Source organism: Amblyomma maculatum, chromosome 1 (genome assembly GCF_055883805.1).
Source record: "Amblyomma maculatum isolate TAMU_Amacu chromosome 1, ASM5588380v1, whole genome shotgun sequence".
In the NCBI taxonomy this organism is placed as follows: domain Eukaryota; kingdom Metazoa; phylum Arthropoda; class Arachnida; order Ixodida; family Ixodidae; genus Amblyomma; species Amblyomma maculatum.
The window spans coordinates 153,719,809-153,741,424 of record NC_139344.1 but is presented as its reverse complement, the minus strand read 5'-3'; the positions used below and the strand labels follow the sequence as shown (position 1 = coordinate 153,741,424).

The 21,616-nt window shown below is 45.7% G+C and overlaps 1 protein-coding gene and 2 long non-coding RNA genes across 8 annotated transcripts in view; 1 reads left to right on the top strand and 2 right to left on the bottom strand.

Moving 5' to 3' along the window:
* Positions 1 to 21,275, bottom strand: part of LOC146204654 (queuosine 5'-phosphate N-glycosylase/hydrolase-like) — a 106,009-nt gene extending 84,734 nt beyond the window's left edge. The window contains exons 1-2 of one of the 6 annotated variants that reach the window (XR_014703994.1): positions 21,095 to 21,275; positions 19,050 to 19,161 (exon numbers count right to left, since the gene is read on the bottom strand). Coding sequence is in view for 3 of the 6 variants with exons in the window: in XM_084589357.1 (XP_084445483.1) it covers positions 17,678 to 17,727 (50 nt within the window). In the remaining 3 variants the exon portion in view is untranslated. Of the gene's footprint in view, positions 1 to 3,149; positions 3,416 to 17,677; positions 18,414 to 19,049; positions 19,162 to 19,848; positions 19,864 to 21,094 lie in introns of those variants that run through there. The other 5 variants (XR_014703996.1, XR_014703993.1, XM_084589357.1 and 2 more) reach the window with 5 other exon arrangements.
* Positions 1,938 to 16,043, top strand: LOC146204655 (uncharacterized). Its single transcript, XR_014704012.1, has 2 exons — positions 1,938 to 2,426; positions 15,763 to 16,043. It is a non-coding gene; the product is annotated as an uncharacterized LOC146204655 (long non-coding RNA).
* On the bottom strand, positions 5,567 to 8,576 carry LOC146204656 (uncharacterized). The gene is made up of 2 exons (XR_014704014.1): positions 7,993 to 8,576; positions 5,567 to 5,880 (listed from the first exon to the last, which is right to left on the bottom strand). It is a non-coding gene; the product is annotated as an uncharacterized LOC146204656 (long non-coding RNA).
* Positions 21,276 to 21,616: the final 341 nt, after the last annotated feature.

Genomic DNA, 21,616 nt, shown 5'->3' with positions numbered 1-21,616 from the left:
CTGTACGTAGGTTACGTCGCTCGCAAAGAGCCATCTGAACATATGCCCTGAAAACCTTATTAAACTGTCCTACAAGTCCATTGGCTTGGGGGTCATAAACTGAGGAGTAGCAGTTACGTATACCCCGAGGATGAGAATTGTGATCCGTGATCCAACACAATCTTTTCAGGGTAACCCTTGTGAACAAATGTACCTAGAAGCAATTCTTGAACTGTGGCAGTTGTGAAAGAAGCCTCCGGCCATTTACTGTAATAGTCAACGAGTGTTATAGCAAAGCGACAGTTACTAGGAGCTTGGTCGAAACGCCCCACGATGTCGATTGCAGGCTTATCCCAAAGCTTGTCTGGCAAAGCAACAGGTTGCAGAGGAACAGTGGAGACGTACAATAGCATCACTGCTGGAGGAATTATCTTCGACTTTCTGCACTTCACTGGAACGATCAGACGACTTGCAGATTCCAAATGGCCCACTTTGCCGCACCGACGACACTTCCGTTTGCGATTGGTTGGTTGCACAACTTTTTATTTCCATCGGAAATGGGCGTCCTCTTCCCCGCCCCCGGCACGCGTGCCGGGGAAGACGGAGAGTCGTGCGCCCGCGGATTAGAGGCTGGCTATTCTACTTGCGAGCTTGCCACGTGGAGTCGTTCGCCAGGTGGGTAGGAGAACCGCAGCGATAGCACGAGCGCTCCGGAAGTGCAGATGAAGATTTACATACGTGGCAACTGCATTTGATGCAAGGGACCTGAGGGACCCGTTATGATGTGCACTCGCATCTCACGCGCTGTACTGGAGCCACCTCTCCCGACAGCTCATTTGCTTCATGGCAAGCTTGCTGGCACTGTCTAGCAAAGGCCAGGGCGCGCGAGAAAGTCAAGAAGGAGATGGCGTTCACCGAAATGGTGACTAATGGTCTTCTTCACCAGCTGGTTCCTGATTTTGTAGTCTGCGAAGCTCCCAAAAAAACCGCAGTCGCCGACAAGGCTGCGAAGGGCAGCGATGTGTACTCATATGCCATCTCTCCGGCAGTTTGTACTCAGCGTTGAAAACGGTGGCGTGCGGCGATCACATTTATGGAAGATTTGTAGTGCGTCGCCAGTAAAAAGATAGCATCGTCACCGGAGTGTGAGGCAGCAGCGGTAGGCGCTGAAGGGGACGACGGCGACAATGTGTAGAAAATTCGCTGGCAGGATAGCCCTCTCCGGTTAGCAGAAGTGTGGAGGTATCTAGTGGAGGCACCAGACGCCAGCATGTAGTTGTGGAACGCCAGCCTCCATTACTCCCACGGAAGGGCGGAGGCGGCTGAAGACCCGAAAAGCTCATGATGGACGGTCAGCAGTCCACGCCGAAGTCCTGGTTTACGCTACCATCCTTGTCGCCAAAATATGTAGCATCTTTTTCTCGCTGTGCGCGTGAAACACTTCGTCTTTACCGCACAACTCGCAACACAAAAGAACTCATGCGTACCAATAGCAATAATTAATACCGCCGCAACAAAATTAACGGCTTTAAAGCTATGACAACGAACAAATTTCACACAGATGAAACGCCACTCGGCTAAGGAGGCAATGCTAGGAATTGCACGCCTTGCAACGCGCCATTTTAAACGGAAGCGCACAACCACTGACGTCATCATGCACGGGTCACGTGAGTGTGACGTATTTCCGTGCGTGGCAGCAGGAGAAACGTGTGTGGGGTCGGCTGCTGCCACGGGCGTGGCTCTAGCCTCGGCCTTTAGCTACGAGTAGCTGTTTTAGCTCCTTGCTTCAAATCTAGCTACAAATCTAGCTATTTTGGCGAAATCTGGCTTAAATCTGGCTAAATTTTAGAAAATTACTTTTCTGACGTGAAAAATCTTCTCATATACGCTAGACATGAGGAAACTGACGTCAGACACACAGCGCCATCTGGTAGCTTTTAAACAAGACGCAGACCAGACAAAGATATCTTGAGAGAAAGAAGGAAACACCTGAAAAGAGAGAGGAGGATGCAATACAAGGCGCGACTGTTGAGACTCGCCGCCTCTGCCTCCATGATGAAGCACAGTGCTGCCATGGAGCTTCCTCCATGTCTGCCTCAGCGGGAAAAAGAAAAAAATGCTCAAAAGTAAAGAGGCGAGGCGATGCGGCTGATGCGCCGGCGCAGCTTCTGACGGGTGTCGCCTATCGCGCAGCGCTCCGATGAGCATCGAAGTCACATGTGTGTACGCATTCCTATTAAACTCTTAACGTTCCCTGCGCGGCGAACATACGGCGCCTGGAATCGCGACTGTCTGATTCGACTCTCTTTGCGGATCATGCGCGGTCGGCGCCGACCAAGAGGCCCACCGGTCCGAGTTACGCCGAGTCGCGGACTGAAGATATCGCCTGGACAGTCATTAAACCTTTCATAACTCTCCGTTCATAGGCCTGTGTGTATAAGCAAAAAGTAAGTAAACGTCCATTCTTTTTACAGAGCAGTGATCATTCGCAGCTCACCTTTTCTTAGCGCGCAAGCTTTAACGCTTTGTGAAAACTATAGGTCTGCCTAAATTATCAGAATCGAAACCTGGGCACATTTATCATTCGTTATTCGTTAGTTAGCACTTGTCATGCGTAGCCGCTTGCAGGAAACCATGTCTTGAAAGCTGTGTTTAATTTTTACAATAATAGGGCTACCAATAAATGTGTTATATATCCAAAATATAAAATAAAAATTCCTGGGAAAAAATCTAGCTACTTTTAGCTCCTTGCTAGATTTTTTTAGCTATTTTAGCGACTTTCACATTGCCATCTAGCTACTTTTGCTCACCGACATTTGGCAACACTGAGCGACGGCGCGCTCCCATTGTTCGCTCCGGGATCCGGCAGGCACAGAAAAAATAGAGGAGGTGTCGATTACTTCAAATCTTGCGTGCACGTTTCTGTACAGTCCTGTCGTTTTTCAGAGAATAACTGGCACTTTTTACATCGGAAACAATAAATTACTTTCTTCCTGCCGATACATTCCGAACATGCTTTTAGTGCGCTCGCCCAAGTTCCGTACTTGCCCCCACGCATTGACATTATAAATGGCATTGAACCATTTTAACCTCGCAGAAGCCGCTAAAATCACTGTACTCTCCTAAGCTCGTTTCCGATGCACGGACATTTTAAACAGGAGCGAACTTACCAAGATGAGGTGAATTGCGCGTATCGGTGGTCTCGGTTCGTCGAGGTTGCAAGTGTACGACAACAATGCTTTAGCACAGCGTTTAAGGGTCTGGTTGCCGACTTATAAAAACTGAGAAAGCATATGATAACCACAGCGGTAAAGAGGAAATGTAACAGCATAACAACAGCACATATTTCTGCCTCTAACGCCGAACCACTTGCCGGACGTTATATGCTTCAAGCACGGCGCCATGAAGAAAATCCAAAAGCGAATGCAGCAAGGTATGCAGCGCCACTACTCGAAATTACAGCAATTACAACTTCATGGAAAATATCAGTTACCAAAAAAAGTTCCCTTCTGAATGACATCTAACATCAATTCAACATTTAGAACTGTATTCTTGTTGAGAAAGCTTAGTTTGTTGCATCCTAAATAGAGAAAAAAAAATGATTCGTTAAAATTTGGTAAGTGCCGCCTTCTGCAGTTCTGCACCGCTCGCAAATGCAGTTTCGGCGCCCTATTTGAAATACTTATTTTAAACGAGTGCATGTTTGCGCAGATAGACCTCGCAAGGGCTGCTTTGCTTTATCGAGACATTTGACGCACGACATGTAGCAGGGATCGCAAGGCACATCCGCGCAGACCTGTGAGAAACCAGTGGAAATGTGAAGATATTCCCTTGCTCCTTTTTCTTCTCGCAAGCAATATTCCAAGCACAAATAGAAGTGACTATGAAAATACTTCGCAGAGCCCAAAAGGAAGAATACACTGACGCTGAACAGTCAAATTACGAATCCAACTGGATTGACATGTTGGAAAACAAGCGGCTAATTTGAGCCTGGCAGTTTTGTTGATGTGTTCAACTGACAGCAAAGCATCCTAACTACTGGCATCAACTAGAGCACAACTCACCCGTGATTTTTTTTTTTTTTTTTACTTTTTACAGGGACTCAAGCTATACAAATCTTTTATAAATGCACTAAACAAAGCGGCGCAAGCATAGAAACAAGCGATAGTTTGTTTTGTCTCGCACTCTTATTTTTTCCTTCATGCATGAGCGCCCACACACTAGGAGGATGAAAATCCTGCAGGTTATGCACCTGTATGGATATGAACGAGGAATGACAAATGATGCAGCATATGTCCAAATAAAGGCACATAATGCTCTTGGAGAGCCTATAGAAACTCTCAAATTGAAATAATCTTATACTACAATCCTTCTTTTCTTCTGGACGAACACAATGCTTATAAAATATGTTCGCAAAATATGGTCTGTAATGCAAGCAACTTTCCTGTCATCAGCAGGACATCCGCGGCTATGCATCTAAAACTTGCAGCCACTGTGGGGAAGCAATATGAAATGCAACAGTAAGATGCACTGCCTTGATCTAGCAATCTTTTTCCACCTCAAATGAGAATTCAGTGTACTCACCACATTTACAAGTATTACAAGGTCCTTACTACCCATCCGGTTAGCCCCTGAATTTACATCTCCAAAATGAGAGGGCATGTGCTGCACTTACCATATTTGCTAAATATGCACTCGGGCACAACAAAACACAGTGCCTTTCAGGTCTTGCAGGCATGCGCTATGTTCATCTGTCAAGAAATGTCTAAATACTTGCGTGTCTAGTTAGAAACAGACCCCTATTTCACAATAACTGGGCCAACTAAAAAATGTTAGGAACTCGCACAAGCCGCACAGTTTCATGCTCGCAGAATAGCAGCGATGTTCTTCTACCAAGCACATATATGACCAACTGCTTATTTCTGTTATCTGAAACTGCTTCCCCAAAAAAAATCTTGGCTCTTCAGTAAAACTTCCCATCATGTCAGAAAAGAAAGAAATGAAGCACCATACAACACTTCCTAGCTGCACCATAGAACTGAGCAGAGTCCACTTTTATTTTTTTGGTTAAGTTGTTTTTCTTTTTTAGATACGAAATGGCTGCGCTATTCCAAGTTTGACATTGTGTCTACTCCTATCTTCGTCCAGGTTGGATCGATAGTATGTATAATTGAATCGATAAATAAAAAATGAAGCTAGTGTGACTTGATGAAAATAATGCTCAGCACTTTCTGCACATTGGAAAGTACAAAACACTAGCCATGCAACAATGACTAGCATCTCACAACAAGTAGGTTTTCAAGGATATTGTGTACGTTTTTATATAGGAGTGTCTTGCACTTTTTTTTTTTAGGTGAAGATGCAATAGGTGTGCAGCAGCAAAGAAAAAAAAATGGCAAGAGCATAGCCGAAGATGATGATGGTGCCATGGTCAGAGAGAAAGTCGAAACCTGAAATGGTGTCACAGGAGCACGACGAAAGAACAAATTCTGTGGTACATAATGAGCTGTGAATGGCGACCCTGGCCGTGCAGGCGGTCAAAGCCGAAAGACACTGCACATTATGGTGTGAGAAGCGAAAGCACAGATAATGATGTCCTCACTTTTATTAGCTTGTGCAGTTTCCTACACATCACAGATACAGTAGCACCAGTATCAACAAGAAACGGCCCTCCACCGCTTCAAGTACATTTGTAGGAACAATACGTGGCCCTACATTTGTTGACATAATCGCAGTTCTTGCCTCAGACAGTAACTAGTTTTCCTGGGGCAAAGATGCAGCAAAGAAACCGAGTGGCGTTATGAGGATGAAGGCGAGTAGGCAGGTGGTGAGTGGAGGTGTCAAAGTTGTCTGCAGGACAGACGTGACCGGGGCTCAGGAGGCGCGTAAAGGCAGGCACATCTGCAGGTGGCGACAATGACGCACAATGTGACCAGAAACTCTGCACGCATAACAAATAAGAAGGTTGTCATATGTGCGCCAGAAGTCCACACAAAAAGGGGATGGCTACGTAAGAATGAAGGCGGTAGGCTACAATGGAAGGCGGAACGGGATAAACATGTCTGACCAGATCTGACGTTGCCATACATGAGCGTTACCGCAGCAGGAACCTGCAGATTAATGAATGGCAGCACTTCAGACACTTGCTCGCAAATCAGCCTGAAAGGTCATGGCCAGGCTAGATGGAGATCCCCAAATGTTCTTAATTAGGAGTAGCTGTTATGTCACCTCCCCAATCGCAATCTTTAAACTGGTCCAGCAGCAAGCTGCTGACGGAACTAAGCTGGAAAGTAATTCAAAGTGCACAGAAGGTGGCTGAACCAGAATGCGCTGCTTTGCTCCTGGCAAAGCATGAATATATTGGCAACAGTGATAGGGTTTGGGGCAACAACATCTGGACTGCGTCAGCCTTGATGTTTTTGAGAATGCGCTTTATCCGATCCATCTCTGGCTGGAGACTTCTAGATGTGTACACAGGTTCACAATGTCTTCAGTATAACTGGTGAAGGATCCTTGCAGCTGGGTTTAGGCTCACAAGTACTGTTTGGAACACAGCTTTTGTATGCAAGAGCGGCCAAAGATCTAAGAAAAGGCGCGTTTAAAAGCAGACTAGGTGGTGAAGTTTGCTTTATGGTTTCTGCTCTACAAACTGGCAACGCCTGTCACATAAAACACCATGTTGTTCAGCTTCCCAGCGTCGCCTCCCCGGTTGTGGATGCTTAACCGCTTGTAAGAGGGAAGCCAATCCTATGTATCTTGGTCATTGAACCCATTGAAAATGGCAAGGTCCCACTATCGACATCAAGGTCCCTAGATGCCTATCTTAATGTTTAGCCAGCTGTGGCTACCTAATCCTTGAAAACTTCATCTCATTCGCACACTTCATTTTCTGCTGCCCCTTGCTACACGAAGTCAAGAATGTAGCGCAAAAATAAGAACAATGGACGAAGAAGGACACATAAGGCGATTGACTAGCGCTAGTCGATCATTTTATATGTCCTTCTTCGTCTGTTCTTTATTTTTGCGCTAAATTCTTGACTCCATGAATCATTAACTAGCCCGGCAGCAAGCTACACTTGGGAGGGAACGGATAAGGTTTGCCACACGAGGGAAGGTGTACGAATTCAGGATCTCTGAACAGAATAGATATTCAGTTTTAAGCGACGAAGGCGATCTTAGTCTAGAAGCAATGAGCGATAATTTCAGAGCCATTGATAATGAGTGCATGGCAGAGGTAGGCAATAGGATAATTAGACACGCTATCAGTAAACTACCTAAGCAGACGAAATATCTGATTATGAAATGGCAAGGCACGAAAACCTCCATTACAGCGGTCAGGATGGAACTGGCAGAGATGTTAAAGGTACTCAGTGAACGTAATTTGTTCGACGCAAGGAAGTATATTACTGAGAGAATAGAGCACGCTCTAAAAAAACAGTGCTAGCCTGAAAGAGGTGAAGGGGAAATTCATCATCATCATCATCATCATAAGCCTGACTATACCCACTGCAGGGCGAAGGCCTCTCCCATATTTCTCCACTTAACCCGGGAAATTAAGTAGGTGAAAATCCGATGTATGCATGCCAAGGTAGCCGAGGAGTTCTACACTGATCTGTGCAGTAGCCTAGTAACGAGGCTGATAATGAGATTAGCAATAGTTAAGAGCAATCAGACGTTCCGTCAGTGACAAAGGAAGAGGTTAAGAAAGCTTTAGAAGCTATGAAAAGGGGGAAAGCAGCTGGGGAGGCTCAGGTAACTGCAGATTTGTTGAAGGACTGTGGGGATATTGTGCTTGAAAAATGGCCATCCTGCACATGCAATGTCTGGACATTGTCACCGGAGTTTTGGAAGAATGCTGACATTATTTTAATCTTTAAGAAAGGGGATGCTAAGGACTCGAAAAATTACAGACCAATCAACATACTACCTGTTGCGTATACGGAATTTACTAAGGTCATTGCTACTACAGTTATATATATTGAACTTGAAGGGGATCACGAAATAGTTAGATACCTAGGCAATTTCATATAAAGCATACCAACAGATGAGGCTCTCTATAACCCAGAAGCATGAATATGGTACATGTATGGCAGCGGTGCGTTGCCTGCCGGCAACACACTGCTCACCAAGGGTGCGGCGATGACCCACAAGGCGTACACACGCACTGAATGTCACCTCCCACCTAGTGCCGAAAAGGAGAGTACACTGGGCACACTTCCAAATGCCGCTTCGCAGGCGCCGGAAATCTTGGCAGGCAGCAGCTGCCAAGACTGTACAACCCGGCTCCATGCATGAAAAATGATCGTCGGTGAGCTGTTAAAACAATCCTTTGGAGGGCACGACACGCAATTCGATGGACATGAACAACGCTGCTAAACTTTAATGTGGGATTTTCAGGGGGATATTTTGAGAGTTCGATATAGGAATATGATATATGTGCATTTGATATATCTGGGATCAAATATAGAATCAGGGCAACCTTAGACTTTAATCAACCAAATGATCAGGCAGGCCCAGCCAAGGTGCACTGTACCTCCACCACCGGTGTGCTGCCATCGTTTAGACTATGACGACCCTTATAGACCAGAATACGGAGGGTAAATTGATCGCTGCCATTTTGAGCGCGCTGTAAGGGTACCTAGAGGTGCTGCAGCGAAATGACTGCTCTGCACTACCAAACGAGGTGGCCATGGGTATTCATAGCGCTTACGCCTTTACGTTTCTTTGAAGTTTTCACAACTTGCTGCTCACAAAATCGTCAAAAGTGCATTTCTGCCTCATGGCAAGGCTGTTCTCCACATCTCGCAATGGCAGAGGCAAGCACAGCGTCCACAAGTGGAGCGACTGGTTCGGTTAAGTGCATGGTACCTTTCTATGCGAAAAATACTACGGTTGTGACTTTTCCACTTTAATTTGCATGCCCAATAATATGCCACATATTACCAAGACCTTTGCAGTACGCAATATATCTTACCCTCGCGTGGTGTCTGCAAAAATTTGTTGCAGTCCGCACCGCACAAACAGGTGGCATGCCGCAAGTGCGAGTAAACATGTCTCATTTGCTCCGATTCCCTGATGTCTCCGTTTTCATTTCAGCAAGGAAGTGCCTTTTTTTTTTTAACAGCCATGATAAGCAATGCCAACCAGTCACAAAAATAAGACCTTGATATCTCCTGTTTGGTTGATGTGCTGCTGATTCATTCTTCAACCCTGCTGGAACGAAAAAACAAAACAAAAGAGACACCGGGGAATCATCGCCAGTGAGAAGTATTCACTCGCAGTAGCGGCATGCGGTCTGTTTTGTGAGGTGTGGGCTGCGGCAGATTTTTTGCAGTCACCACGCAAAGGTAAAACATATTGCGGACTGCAAAGGTTTTGCTTGTACATGGGACATTACTTGGGGGTGCAAATCAAATAAGAAAAGTCACAGCCATAGCAAGCCTGCATGCAACGGTACCATGCGCTTATAGGAACTACTCGCTTCACTTGTGGACACTGTACTTGCCTCTGCCCTCGCAAGATGTAAAGAATAGCCTTGCTGTGAGGCAGAAATTAACTTTTGACAATTTTATCAGCAGCCAGTTCTGAAAACTTCAAAGAAACATAGAAGCACTAGAGCTAGACACCCACGGCTGCCTCGTTTGACAATCCAGAGCCATAGTTTCGCTGCGGCACCTATAGATGGTGCTAGAACGCTCTCAAAATGGCAGTGTTCAATTTACCCTCATTGCTCTGGTCTATAGACCGTTTCAAAAAGTGGTCATGGGAGCTGCCATATTGAATACTGGGCTGTGCTGCTCGCACAGGAGAAGTTGAGAATTATCTCTTCCAAACCCGCCCCACAGCCCAGTCAAACCAGTTTCGCCGAGGCTCGTGAAAAGGCCTATAGCACAACATGCCACTGCCCTGCTGCACTTCTCACAGTCACCTAATCAAATTGCATCGAACCGCATTTCTTGTACCTGGCGCAATTAATGGCCCAATACAATTAATGTTAAGCAAAAATCATGTTTTGCTAAATTTTATGGCACAATAACAAGGCATCAAAACATCATGGCAAAACATCAAGTTTTGGAGTTTTGGAACAATATTGCGTTTTGGGGCAGGATGGAGCAGAATGAAGCAGTTTGGAGCAGAATGAAGCAAACGGAGTGAATGGAGCAGTACTTCCACACTGCAGGTAACAAAGCACTGGATGTTGTCGGCGAATGTGTCTGCTTAGGACAGGTAACAACCGCAGATCCGGACCATGAAAGGGCAATAACTACAGGTTTTCCCCCGAATTTAATCCTAGTGCTAGTGCAAATAATCTGAGCGCTGACTGATATAGTCTGCGTGCCATGTAATTTAATTTGAGTGCTAAGCATTTAATTAAAGCGCCAGCATATTTATTTTGAGCGCGAGCTCAAATAATGCCAGCGCCAACTAATTTACTCTGAGTGCCAAAGCAATTAATACAAGCGCTGGCAAATTTAATCCGTGTGCAAACCAACTTAATCCATATGTGGAAAATGAATGCAATAGATGGCTCCAAAGCACGAAACATGAATTCCAGAAATAAATCGAAATTGAGATAATCTTTCAGACAATGCGCCAAATCAGCGAAGCGTCAACTTATAGGATAGCCTTAAATCAGTATTATGAAAAACATTGCCTTGATGCAAGTGTTTTAAACCTAATGTCTCCCAGAAAATAAAATTAAGCACTGCTGTTTGGGTTGTAAGCTCTGCTGTACATAGTTACAGCCACTTTGCCATGTCACAGCCAGACTGAATGCAACGGTGTGCGCTCTCTATTTCCGTGGTAGTGGCCGTGTAAAATTGAGAAAGCGGTAAAATGAGATATGTTTCTCTGGCTCCATATCTTCTTGCCTGAACCAACTCTGCTTTATGCTAATCCTTCTTTTCTGTTAGTGGCGTTGAATCATTATTAGAAACACAAATACATTTCTGCACCGGTTGCCATTTCGTAAAAACAGCAGGCTGTCGAGTGAAGGCCGAAATGCCATCGGCATGCAGATTCAGTGCATATGACAACCCATAATAAGCAGTGCTTGACCAGCCGATTAGAAGATGACAGTCATATTTATTCACTTGTCATAAGTCTAAACTAAAAGCTGCAAGAGGTGTGTCATAAACTGCAGTTTTTCAGCTGCGCGTGGTTCTTGGTTTTTTGCACGATACAAGAACAAAGCGAAATAGTGCATGCAGATGTGACACCTAAGCGTCGCATGGTCTGCGAAGTGATCTCAATTTCGATTTATTTCTGGAATTCATGCTTTGTGCTTTAGAGCCCTCTACCGCATTCATTTTTCACATATGAATTAAATCCGCTGGCGCTTGTATTAACTGCATTGGCACTCTGATTAAATTGTTTGGCACTGTCATTATTCGAGTTAGCGTTCGGATTAAATACACTGCCGCTTTTATTAAATGCCTGGCACTCAAATTAAATTACACGGTGCGCAGATTGTATCAGTTGGCGCTCAGATTATTTCCGCTGGCACTAGGATTAAATTCAGAAGGAAAACCTGTAGAACAAGTCTAGGATGGAGCGCATTTGGCAAGTTCTCGCAGGTCATGACTAGTAGCTTACCGGTATAACTCAGGAGAAAAGTAAATAACAGTTGCATCTTACGAGTACTCATCTATGGGGCTCAAATGTGAAGGCTAATTAAACGGGTTATACTTAAGTTGAAGTAGATGCATAGAGCTACGGAATGGAAAATGGTAAGTGTAGTCTAGAGATAGGAAGCATGCAGAGTGGGTCCAAGAAATCAACTCTAAATAATGACATTCTAGTCGAAATCAAGAACAAATGGCCACAAGCAGGACATATATTGCAAAGAGAGGATAACCGATGGTCGCTAAGAGTAACAAATTGAATTCCAAGTGAAGGCAAGCGTGGCAGGGGGCGGCAGAAAGTCAGGTGGGTGGACGAGGTAAGTAAGTTTTCAGGGGTCAAGTGGGTGCAGCTAGCACAAGACCGGGTTAACTGAAGGATTATGAGAGAAGCCTTCGTTCTGCATTGGGTATAGTCCAGCTAATGATGATGATGATGATGAGCTATGGACGAAAAACCGCACGGCAACAAAGGCTCCTTTATCACAGAAAACCTGGATTAAAAAAAAATCTTCCCACCAGTTGAACCAAACTCATTAAAATGGCCAATTTGCCACCACTCTGAAATGAATGGCCGTGCAGCATAACTTTTGGGATCTGCACTCACAAAATCAATACTGACATGTACATTTCACTTGAGAAATCAGTCGCTAACGGTGACACCAGCATTTCATCTCTCCTCCTGAGTACTCCCTGCCACTCTAGATACTGCTTGTGTAAAAAGAAATATTGCTCACATGTCGTATTGTCTACGAAGAGGCTTCACAAATTCATAAAACATTTAGGCTCCAACGCCTTTAAATTAAACTGCGCACGCTCTTTTCTCTCTGCGCGTGGAGGGGCAGCTGAACTGCGCATGTGCAAAGGTTATCGCGGTGCAGGACTTGCACTTTTGAATGCAGCAAATTAAACCAACTTAGCGTTTTTTTAGGTATAAGTCACAGAAGAAAGGTACAAAAAGATGAAATTTCTAAATTTTTAACAACATAACTAAGACCCTGAGCTTCAGGCCCTGCGTGACCACCCCCGTGCCCTCCGTCTGCAGCTCGTGCCTCATCCGCTTGTGACCGGATTGCTCTGGTGCGACTTGTCATCGGCTCTACCGCGTCCATCCATCCCGGGGGTCTTTCCTCCTGCCATTTTCCATTCCCTTCACGACATCTGCCATCCCAGCATCAGAGCCACATGGTGCCTCATTACCCAGCGGTACGTCTGGCCAAACATTAGATGTTCGCCAGTGGGCCCGCTCGTGTCTTGCTTGCCAGTTAGTCAAAATGACTCACTATACAAGGACTCCGCCCCAGTCTTTCCTGCCACCTGGTTGTTGCTTTGACCACGTTCACCTTGATTTGGTTGGACCACCACCTCCATCTAATGGCTGCCGGCACATTCTGATGATGATTGACCGCTTCACTCGTCGGCTCGAAGCAGTGCCCATTCTGGACATTACTGCGGAAACAGTTGCCAAAGCCTTCATTTCAGCATGGATTTCCCACTCTGGCTGTTACCACGGATCGTGGCCGCCAGTTTGAATGCATCCTCTTCACTTCTCTTACCTGTCTGCTCGGCACTAAACACTGCCGCACCACAGCATACCATCCTTGTGCCAACGGCATGGTTGAGCGGCGCCATCGTCAGCTCAAGACTGCCCTCATTGCTCGCCTAGATCGCGAGCACGGGGCTGGTCACCTTCCTGTGGTGTTTCTTAGCCTACGAACCATTTTTCGTCACGACCTTGGCTGTTCGGTGGCCGAAGTCATCTCTGAGACTTATTCGTTCCTTCGGCTTCCTCGTCCCAGCCCCTGCAGTACCTTTAACGCCTCTGGGACTGCATTCAACACCTAAACCCAGTCCCACCTCGATCATCTGACCGTCAGATCTTTGTGCACCCAGACCTTGCTTCCTCGACACATGTTTTTCTAAGGCTAGACACTGTAAAGGCGCCTCTTAGCCCCACCCTATGATGGCCCGTACCGCGTCCTCAACAAGACCACAAAGTCAGCGACTATCCTGCTGGATGGTCGTGAAGAGGTAATCTCCCTGAATCGCCTTAAACCCAAATACATGGAGACACCTCCCCAGGAGCTCCACTCGGATGTTGCTGTCTTATCTGTCGACGTGCCTGCCGCTGAGGCCATCCCTGCCCCGTTGGCGCGTACATTTCGCCGCTCCATTTGGTCGGGGGGCCCTGTAGCGCACAGCGCCGCTGTAAAGCGGAGGCGCTAAGATAGGCGTTCACACCAGCAAAAGAAGAAAATAAGGCTGAACGACGCGTGCTCAGTGAGCAAGCACGGCATGGGCTGTTCGGTTCGAGAAGCCTGCCACGCTGGTCCTCTTGTTCTGGTGCTCTGCTACAACGCCGTAAATTCCTTACATGCTCTTCACTGCAGGATACTTTCTGCCGGCTGCAAATATACACAGAACCAGCACTCCACTGCTTCAATAAAATGCTGCATTAGGCTTGGGCACTGCCAGCTTCGACAATAAAGGAAAGAAGGCCACGGACACAAAGAAAAATTTAAATGAAGCTGAACCATGGCACAAGGATCAGAATTCCCCGCAAAGTAATTTGAGATGCAGATCAAAAAGCTGCACAGAAGACTGTTCTTTGCCCGCAGCTGCGAGGAGGGCTATCAAATGCAGGTGCCGTATTCGGTTCGAGGTCGAGCACAGAGACTGGCATTCAACAAAAACAGTATGGAGCTCCTATCGGGATGGAGTCTGATGACGATTTACGACCTGCGGGAAGTCGGCGCAGCCGTGGGCGAGCTGTGTACCACGGGCGTACTGGTACCCCATGACGGGTAGGCGAGCCATGATAATTCGCCCCCTTGTGTTTCCTCGCGACTGCGGCGACAGGGATTTCAGCAGAACGAGTCAGAGTACGGCCTGCATGCGGGGCCCGCTCGGCATAGGGGGTGGCCTTCCTTGCTTTGGCAGCGGCACCAGGAGTGGAGTCCAACAACCCAAGTCCCGACCCCTGCCCTGATTCCTGTATTACATGGGCCTGCTGAAGGACCAGCCGTGCGACTCCAATCGGGAAAATGGCACCCAGGTGGAGGTCACGATTAAGGGAGGAGGGTGTTGGAATTTTAGATTCCCCGCGCCCGCACGACACGGCGAACACCCCCTCTGTCTCCCTCACGGGGATACCTCAGCTCTCTCCTTCCCCTGAAGCAGTGGCAGAGAGGGCAGGGGCGAGAGAACTGGCGTAGCGTGCCGGGCGGCCCCTCCTTCCCCCTACCCTCTCATATCAATGCACAGCATCTCATCCGGGGGAGACGACGCCGCGACGCCAGAGCGCGCGAATGCTGCTATGACCAAGGATAAAAATTGGGCACTCCCAATAAACAGCCCAGTCCGGTGGCTCTGCCTCAGTGTTTCGTTCTTCCCTGCCACGGGTGTGGTCAGAGCTAGCGGCGGGGCGTTCGGTTCTGAGCACAGAGCCAGAGTCCCGTGAGAACCCCCACAAGGTGTTGGTACATGTCTCCTTGACGTCAGCTCCGGCATCCACTGCAGTGAAGAGCAAGCACAGAGCAACGCCAGGGTTCAAAGCGATCGCTGAATGGAAATGTTTTTTTTTTTTTTTTTCATCTAAAGCACAAATTAGATTAAGCTCTAAAAAATAAATGCCATTGAATGGTACTGTGTCATGTAATATTTATATATATATATATATACACATATATAACTGCAAAAAATTTGCACATTTAAAGCGGACAGTGCCCAGGCCTAAAGCACCATTGCACTCAAGCAGTGGACTGCTAGTTCGCAGCCAGCAGAAAGTGGGCTGCTGCGATGAGCAGGCACAGAGCAACACCGTGGCTGCCTGCAAAGGCCCAACTTGAGAAATTATTTTCTCACTTAAAAGCACCCTGATTAAACCTTCAGAATTAAATGGCAATGAATGGCTGTGCAAACTAGTATCTTTCATATTTTTAATAGGGCCACTTCATTACATAACTGACGAAGTATAAACCTTAATAAGGTAATTTTCTCGGATTTAGAATATTTTTGCAGGTGCACCTTACATTGTTTGATCTCATTTATAATGTTTTTGCAGGTGCACCTTAAGTTGTTTGATCTCTTTTATAGGCTTTCTGTCTTCTAAAACAGTTGGAGAAATAGATTGAGTATTATAATAGTAATAATTGGTTTACAGGAAAGGAAAAGTTTTTCCGTGGACACCTAAATCGCGCTGCAAGGGAAGGAAGATGGGAGCGAAAGCGGAAGGAGAGAGGCCCCATAGTGGAGTGCTACGAAGTAATTTTGACCACCTGGGGATCTTTAACATGCATTGACATCGCACAGCACACAGATGCCTCTCCGCTTTGCATCCATCGAAACGCAGCTGCCGGCAGTCGGATTCGAACCCAGGCACTCTGGAACTCAAGTCTAGTGTCTAGTACCATAAGAATATAAAATTTGATAAACATTTCAAAATTTCAGCTTTTTGTACCATATTTTACGATTTATATTTGAACCAATATAAGGCCGATCGCTCGCGATCCGCCTCTGCTTTTTTTTTTTTTTTTTAGGAGGAGGAGTAATGCCCCCTGATGTTCCCGAGATTCTTAGGTGGTGCCTGGGAGAAAAAGACGCTGAAGTCTGCTCGCGCGCTCTGTGCGGAGCACTGGCTGCTGGTACAGCTTCTCCCTGTCTTTTAGGCACGTCTAGCTCTATTGTCCGTGACAATATTTTATGATTTTTATTTGTACAAAAATAAGGCAGAGTTTGTTTATTTCCTGCACATCAAAAGAACAATGCATTTTATTAATATGAAAATGTTTGTTTATAGTGATGCATCAAAAAGGTAATTCTTTTACAAATTTATCTGAGTGACTAGGTTTTGCTATCAATTACAAACTTAAAAGAGTATAGACCACCTTCACTCTGGCTACGTCATGAAGATGCGGTGGCGCTGTCGTAATTACAGACTTTCGCGTGGTAGGAAAAAATGCTTCAGTTGCTTTCGGCTACTGTGATTGTGTGATGGTTTGCTGCAGCCGAAAAAATAAAAAACAAAGCACCATGCTGACTAGTTGCATCACCGTGGCATGTACTGGAAAATAAAGAACGCAAAGTTTAGTAAGCTTGCACAGGTTTCTTACGGACGAAGGTCGCCGTCAACACTGGGCCATCGCAGTGAGGCGCGAAGGCTGGATACCGACACCTTTACGCCAGAGCGGTTACGAGCTCAAAAGTCATGAATAACTCGAGTTTGGCCTTCTTTATGACACGCAATGGCATTTTGTGAGTGCACGTAAAATGTTGACGAGGCAGCCAGTATATTAATGCGTAGACCTGTTTATAATGTAAACAATTCCTCAAGCAAATTTTTGTTTTTCACTTTCTAATTGTATGTATTATGTGCAGAGTGAGCTGCTGCGCAAGCGATCTGCGTTGCACTCCTCCGTGGTTATATTGTATGGCTAACATTAGCTTTGTTCACCTAAAATTATTTTAAATTTTGTGATGAAATGTGCATGCGCTGACAGCAACTGATTTGCTCAATTGGAGCTGAATTTTATTATATTACTCAGGGGTTTGAGTGGTATTCACTGCAGCTAATTTTGAATGAGAGTTGTGGGGTTGAGCGTCCCGAGCGACATATGGGCCCCTAGCTGTTTCAGATTTTGAGGATCTTTGCATCAACTATGTACTGCATGGCACACTGTCGCATTACGAGTTTATCCTACATAGAAACGTGGTCACGGCGGCCGGGACTGAACTGGGTAGCCCTAACTGCAGAACCAGCATGTGGATGCTGCAGCTTGTAATGCAAGCTAAAAGCTTGAATATCCATGAAGAAATTATAAACGCTGACACCAATAACCTCCCACGAACAGAACAGATAGGCGTGCAGCGTGGTGATTTAAAGGAATAATTCAAGGATAAGCAAACCTGTACGGTGTCAAGGCACAATGCCCTTGCTACTGTTGCCATGCTTACCAACAACGCTCATTTGGTGCTCGGAATGAAGAATCATCCGAGAATGCAATGAAGTTTTGAGCGGAGTACTTCCTACCTGGTTTGCGTGCGCTGTTTACGAGCGAGAAAAATCACATTCCACTTACCCGACTGAAAGTTGTTGTACGCACCCAAAGCTTTGCAATCCTCGATGCATTCCGCGGCTAATGTGCTGGGCAAATAGCAAATAGATATCAATCAACGCTGCTCATTTTCAAGGCAGCAACAACTTCGCTCGTGAGCTTTGAACCCGCTCTTGGTCTGGTACGGTGTGCAGGACAAGGCAATGCATGCTGTGTACGTGAAGTTTTTCCAAGTACTGCTTTTGTACTCACTACTGAGGTTCAAGAAGTACTCACACAGCGTGTGGGTATTTTATCTGCCAAAAAGGTGCCTGTATATCACAATAACACGCTCTTGGCAAGCATGGCCACAGCAGTGGGGTGGCACCACAGTGCCGCTCCCGTGCTTTCCGCCTGCTCTGGGGCCATAGACGACTGCCGCGCCACCTTGATTGCTGTTTGTTTTAAACATGGCGAAGACCTATAGACACCCAATTTTTGGGTTCGTGTTTTATTAGCTGTAATGATGCGCAAGGTATTACTGTACAGAAAGCACCAGGTGATATCCACCTATGACCGCTAAACAATTTATCATTGAATTTCTTTCCTCACCCGTTTCGGTTTCAAAAGCCGTGTGATGGCTGTGACGCCAAAGTTAAGTCTAGGTCACGTGACGGGTGAAAAAAAAATTGTGATATCCTGTGATGTTTAAATTCACTACAACGCTGAAGCCAGCCTGCCTAAAGAACCGGAATCACAAGTGAAGAGCTGGCTATTATACTGCGGCTTTTTCATGCCGTGCATGGCTCGGACTTGATTGTGATGTCACAGCCATCTCTCAGCTGCTGAAACCGAAACTGGCGAGAAAAGAAAATTGAACTGAGAATTATTTAGCAGTCGTAGGCGAAAACCACGTGGCAATCCGTATACAGGAATGTCTTACAAAAATACCACCAAAATTTGGTGTCTATACTCCTTTAAGATGGTGGTCACGGGCGGAAAATATTTTTTCGCCAAACCAAAATCAAGCTGGGATAATATTCTTCATAGCAATACAATTTGCTATGATTTTTTAAAAAGAAATTGAGGATGGTCGAGCCCATAACCTGTATCAGTTGGTGTAGAATGAAACCGGCACCTTTACCTTAGCAGATCATGCTAGCAATAACAGCCTAGCATTATCCTTGACGCATCAGCATGACAGGAAAAAAAAAAAAAAACAGTGGTAGCATAACATATATACACCATCACAAAATCGAAGAACTTGAAGGTAAGCTGTCTAAAAATTGTAAAAATATTTTTTTTTGTGGAACTGCAGCAGCATCATACTTTGTACAGAAAAAAATTGTTGGCTTGACAAGCACTGGACCATACATATGCTGGTCTGCAAATATGAAACGCCTTTGCCCACACGTACCAGTCACAGCTATCCGATGGAAACTAAGGCAGAATCAAAAGCACAGAAGAAAGCTGCAGGTTGCCTCCAAAGGATCCCTGTTTCAGCACACGCACCAAATACAGGGAAGGACCTGGAAATGAGAACAATGCAATAAATGCCCACTCCTGGGAAAGGTAAGACGTGAAGGATTTTGTTACAACACAGAAAGTATAATGAATGAAAGTATGAATTCCGCAATTCCTTGCAGTTGGTTGTGTCTACTATCTTTGCAAACATTTGTCGTCACTTCGCGTAAAGGATCAATTTGTCTTTCCTAATTCTGAGGCAGTTGCTGATTTGCTCCAAAATGAGAGCTTGGTATACAGTGCTGGTTTTAGCGTAGATGTGGTTGATTTGTATAATCTCTTCCACACTCTCAACTCATCCAGTATGTTCAGCAATGTATTACGGAGGACTATGATGAATGCTGGTTCCAAAATGAGTGTGGAACCTTAACCGGATCCTTTTTGGAAATGTTATCTTACTACCTGAGTAACACGTTTGGTGAGCGAGATGGTCGACTATACGCAAAAATCTGGTGTGTGCATAGGTGCCAAGGTAGCTCCCATCCTCAGCGACATTTATCTAAGTAGGGTTGATATGAAAGTTGAGAATGATTTAGCCAGTTGTTGCATGCACATTTTCCGTTCCGTGGAAGATTTTCTGGTGCTAGCTAGCTCTGTGAATCCTGAATTTGTGTCAAATGTTCTTGATGTTTTTGCACGTAATGGGTCGGGACTAAGGCTCACGCATGAAGTCCCTTAAAAAACAGCCTTACAATTTCCCGATTTAAAGTTGTCTTTCCAACCCCACCATGTCTGTTGGCAGTATTCACCTAGGAGTGAAAAGCCCCTTCTGAATTGCAGGTCCTTTCATTCAAAGCTCGTAAAAACTAGCATTGTTACGGGATGCTTAGGCATGGCAGTGAAAAAATCTTGTCATCGTAAAATGATGTCCAGTCTCTTAACTCAGGCGGACAAATGCAGGGAAGCTGGTTTCCTGAACTCAGTTCTCGTCTCAAGTGCAGACAAAGTCCTCCGCGCGCTAAAATCGTCTTCAAGCATGTGAGGGCGGGAAAGGGGTTCGGAGTAAGGAAGAAGAAAGGTAGTAGTCATGCCATATGTACACACGCTGTTGCACCAAGTTAAAAGAGTAGGAGGCAAGCATAGGGTAAAAGTTCTGTTTCCTTCTCCTAACAAACTAGAAAGAGTGGGAGCCGCGGTTCAAGGAATGCACGAGGGGCGCAGAAGAAATATGTGCAATATAAATCATGAAATAGATATGTTCCTTGCAAGACTGGCATAGTATATCAAATCGCTCTGTCCTGTGGCCTTACCTACATAGGCCAGACTGTGCAATGCATTAAAGTGCGGCTCATGGAGCACGCTAATTCGCTGAAAAAGAAAGAAACTAACCTTGCGAAGCATTGATTCACGTGCGAATGCACGTCATTTTTTGATGACAGTGCTGTTTTGATCGTTCATTCTTACCAGTGCACCAGCGAAGTAGCCAAACCTTTTCACACCAGAAAAAGTAAAGGGTGCGTGAGTACGCCTTTTGTCACATTATCTCCTCGGGAAATGAATATGCTGCACAGTGGGCAGCAGTTCTGCCGATGCACTCGTGCTTTTAAATGGTTTTTTTCCTTTTTACCAAAACTTGAGGTCGTTGGCATTGCGCATGTGCGCTGTTTCTTCGTGTGCATATATATGATGTGATTCTTCCCAATAAAAAAATCAGCTGTAAGTTCACCGCTGTTCGTGTGTCTCGTTTGGTTTCTTTCTTGGTCTGTGCATGTTTTGCGCTGTTGGGCCACCATTAATTTCGATTCTCTCCCGCATTTTATTGCTTTGGCTGTGGCGGTGCTGATCGAAATTCATGCCCTGGCCACATCAAAGTCATGCTGTGGACTATCTTCATAAATAAAGTCAGTTTGATTCCATATATCAGCACCCTTGTGGAGCAACCGGTTTTTGCCAGCACATATTTTTACAAGCGGGTGCACTCAAGTAAGTGCTACTCACCTTTTCATGAGGCACAAGGCATACCATCGGGAGAGGCCATGAATAGAAGTTGCGACGAAGCCAAGATCTCACAATCACCGTGCATCAAGATTATTTCGGTACACACTGAAAGGAAACAGAAATGGTTGCTCTTGCTGGGACAGGGCTAGCCGGGGCTATAGTGCCTTGAATATACCGGGGCCAAACGGAGGCGTATTCCAAAATGACCGGGGGCCCTAGCGGCGCGGCCGGTGGTGATAACCGTGGCCACTAGGCTGCCAGATGATAGCGTTCTATTGTTGGTTCTCGTTTCGGAACTCGGGCGTTTGTGACTTTGAGCACAACGTGAGGAGTCTCTACAAAGTTTAGTTTTCCGCACCTGTTGGCATGCATGAAAAAAAAAAAATTAAGTAAACATCTCTCCCCGGTATGAGACGGCACAAGCGCAATATGTTTGTTTACAACTTCAAGTTAAATATACGTCCACTCAAAGCATTTAAGCAGTTGACCCAGATTTCTATGCACTGAAAAAACATCCACGAA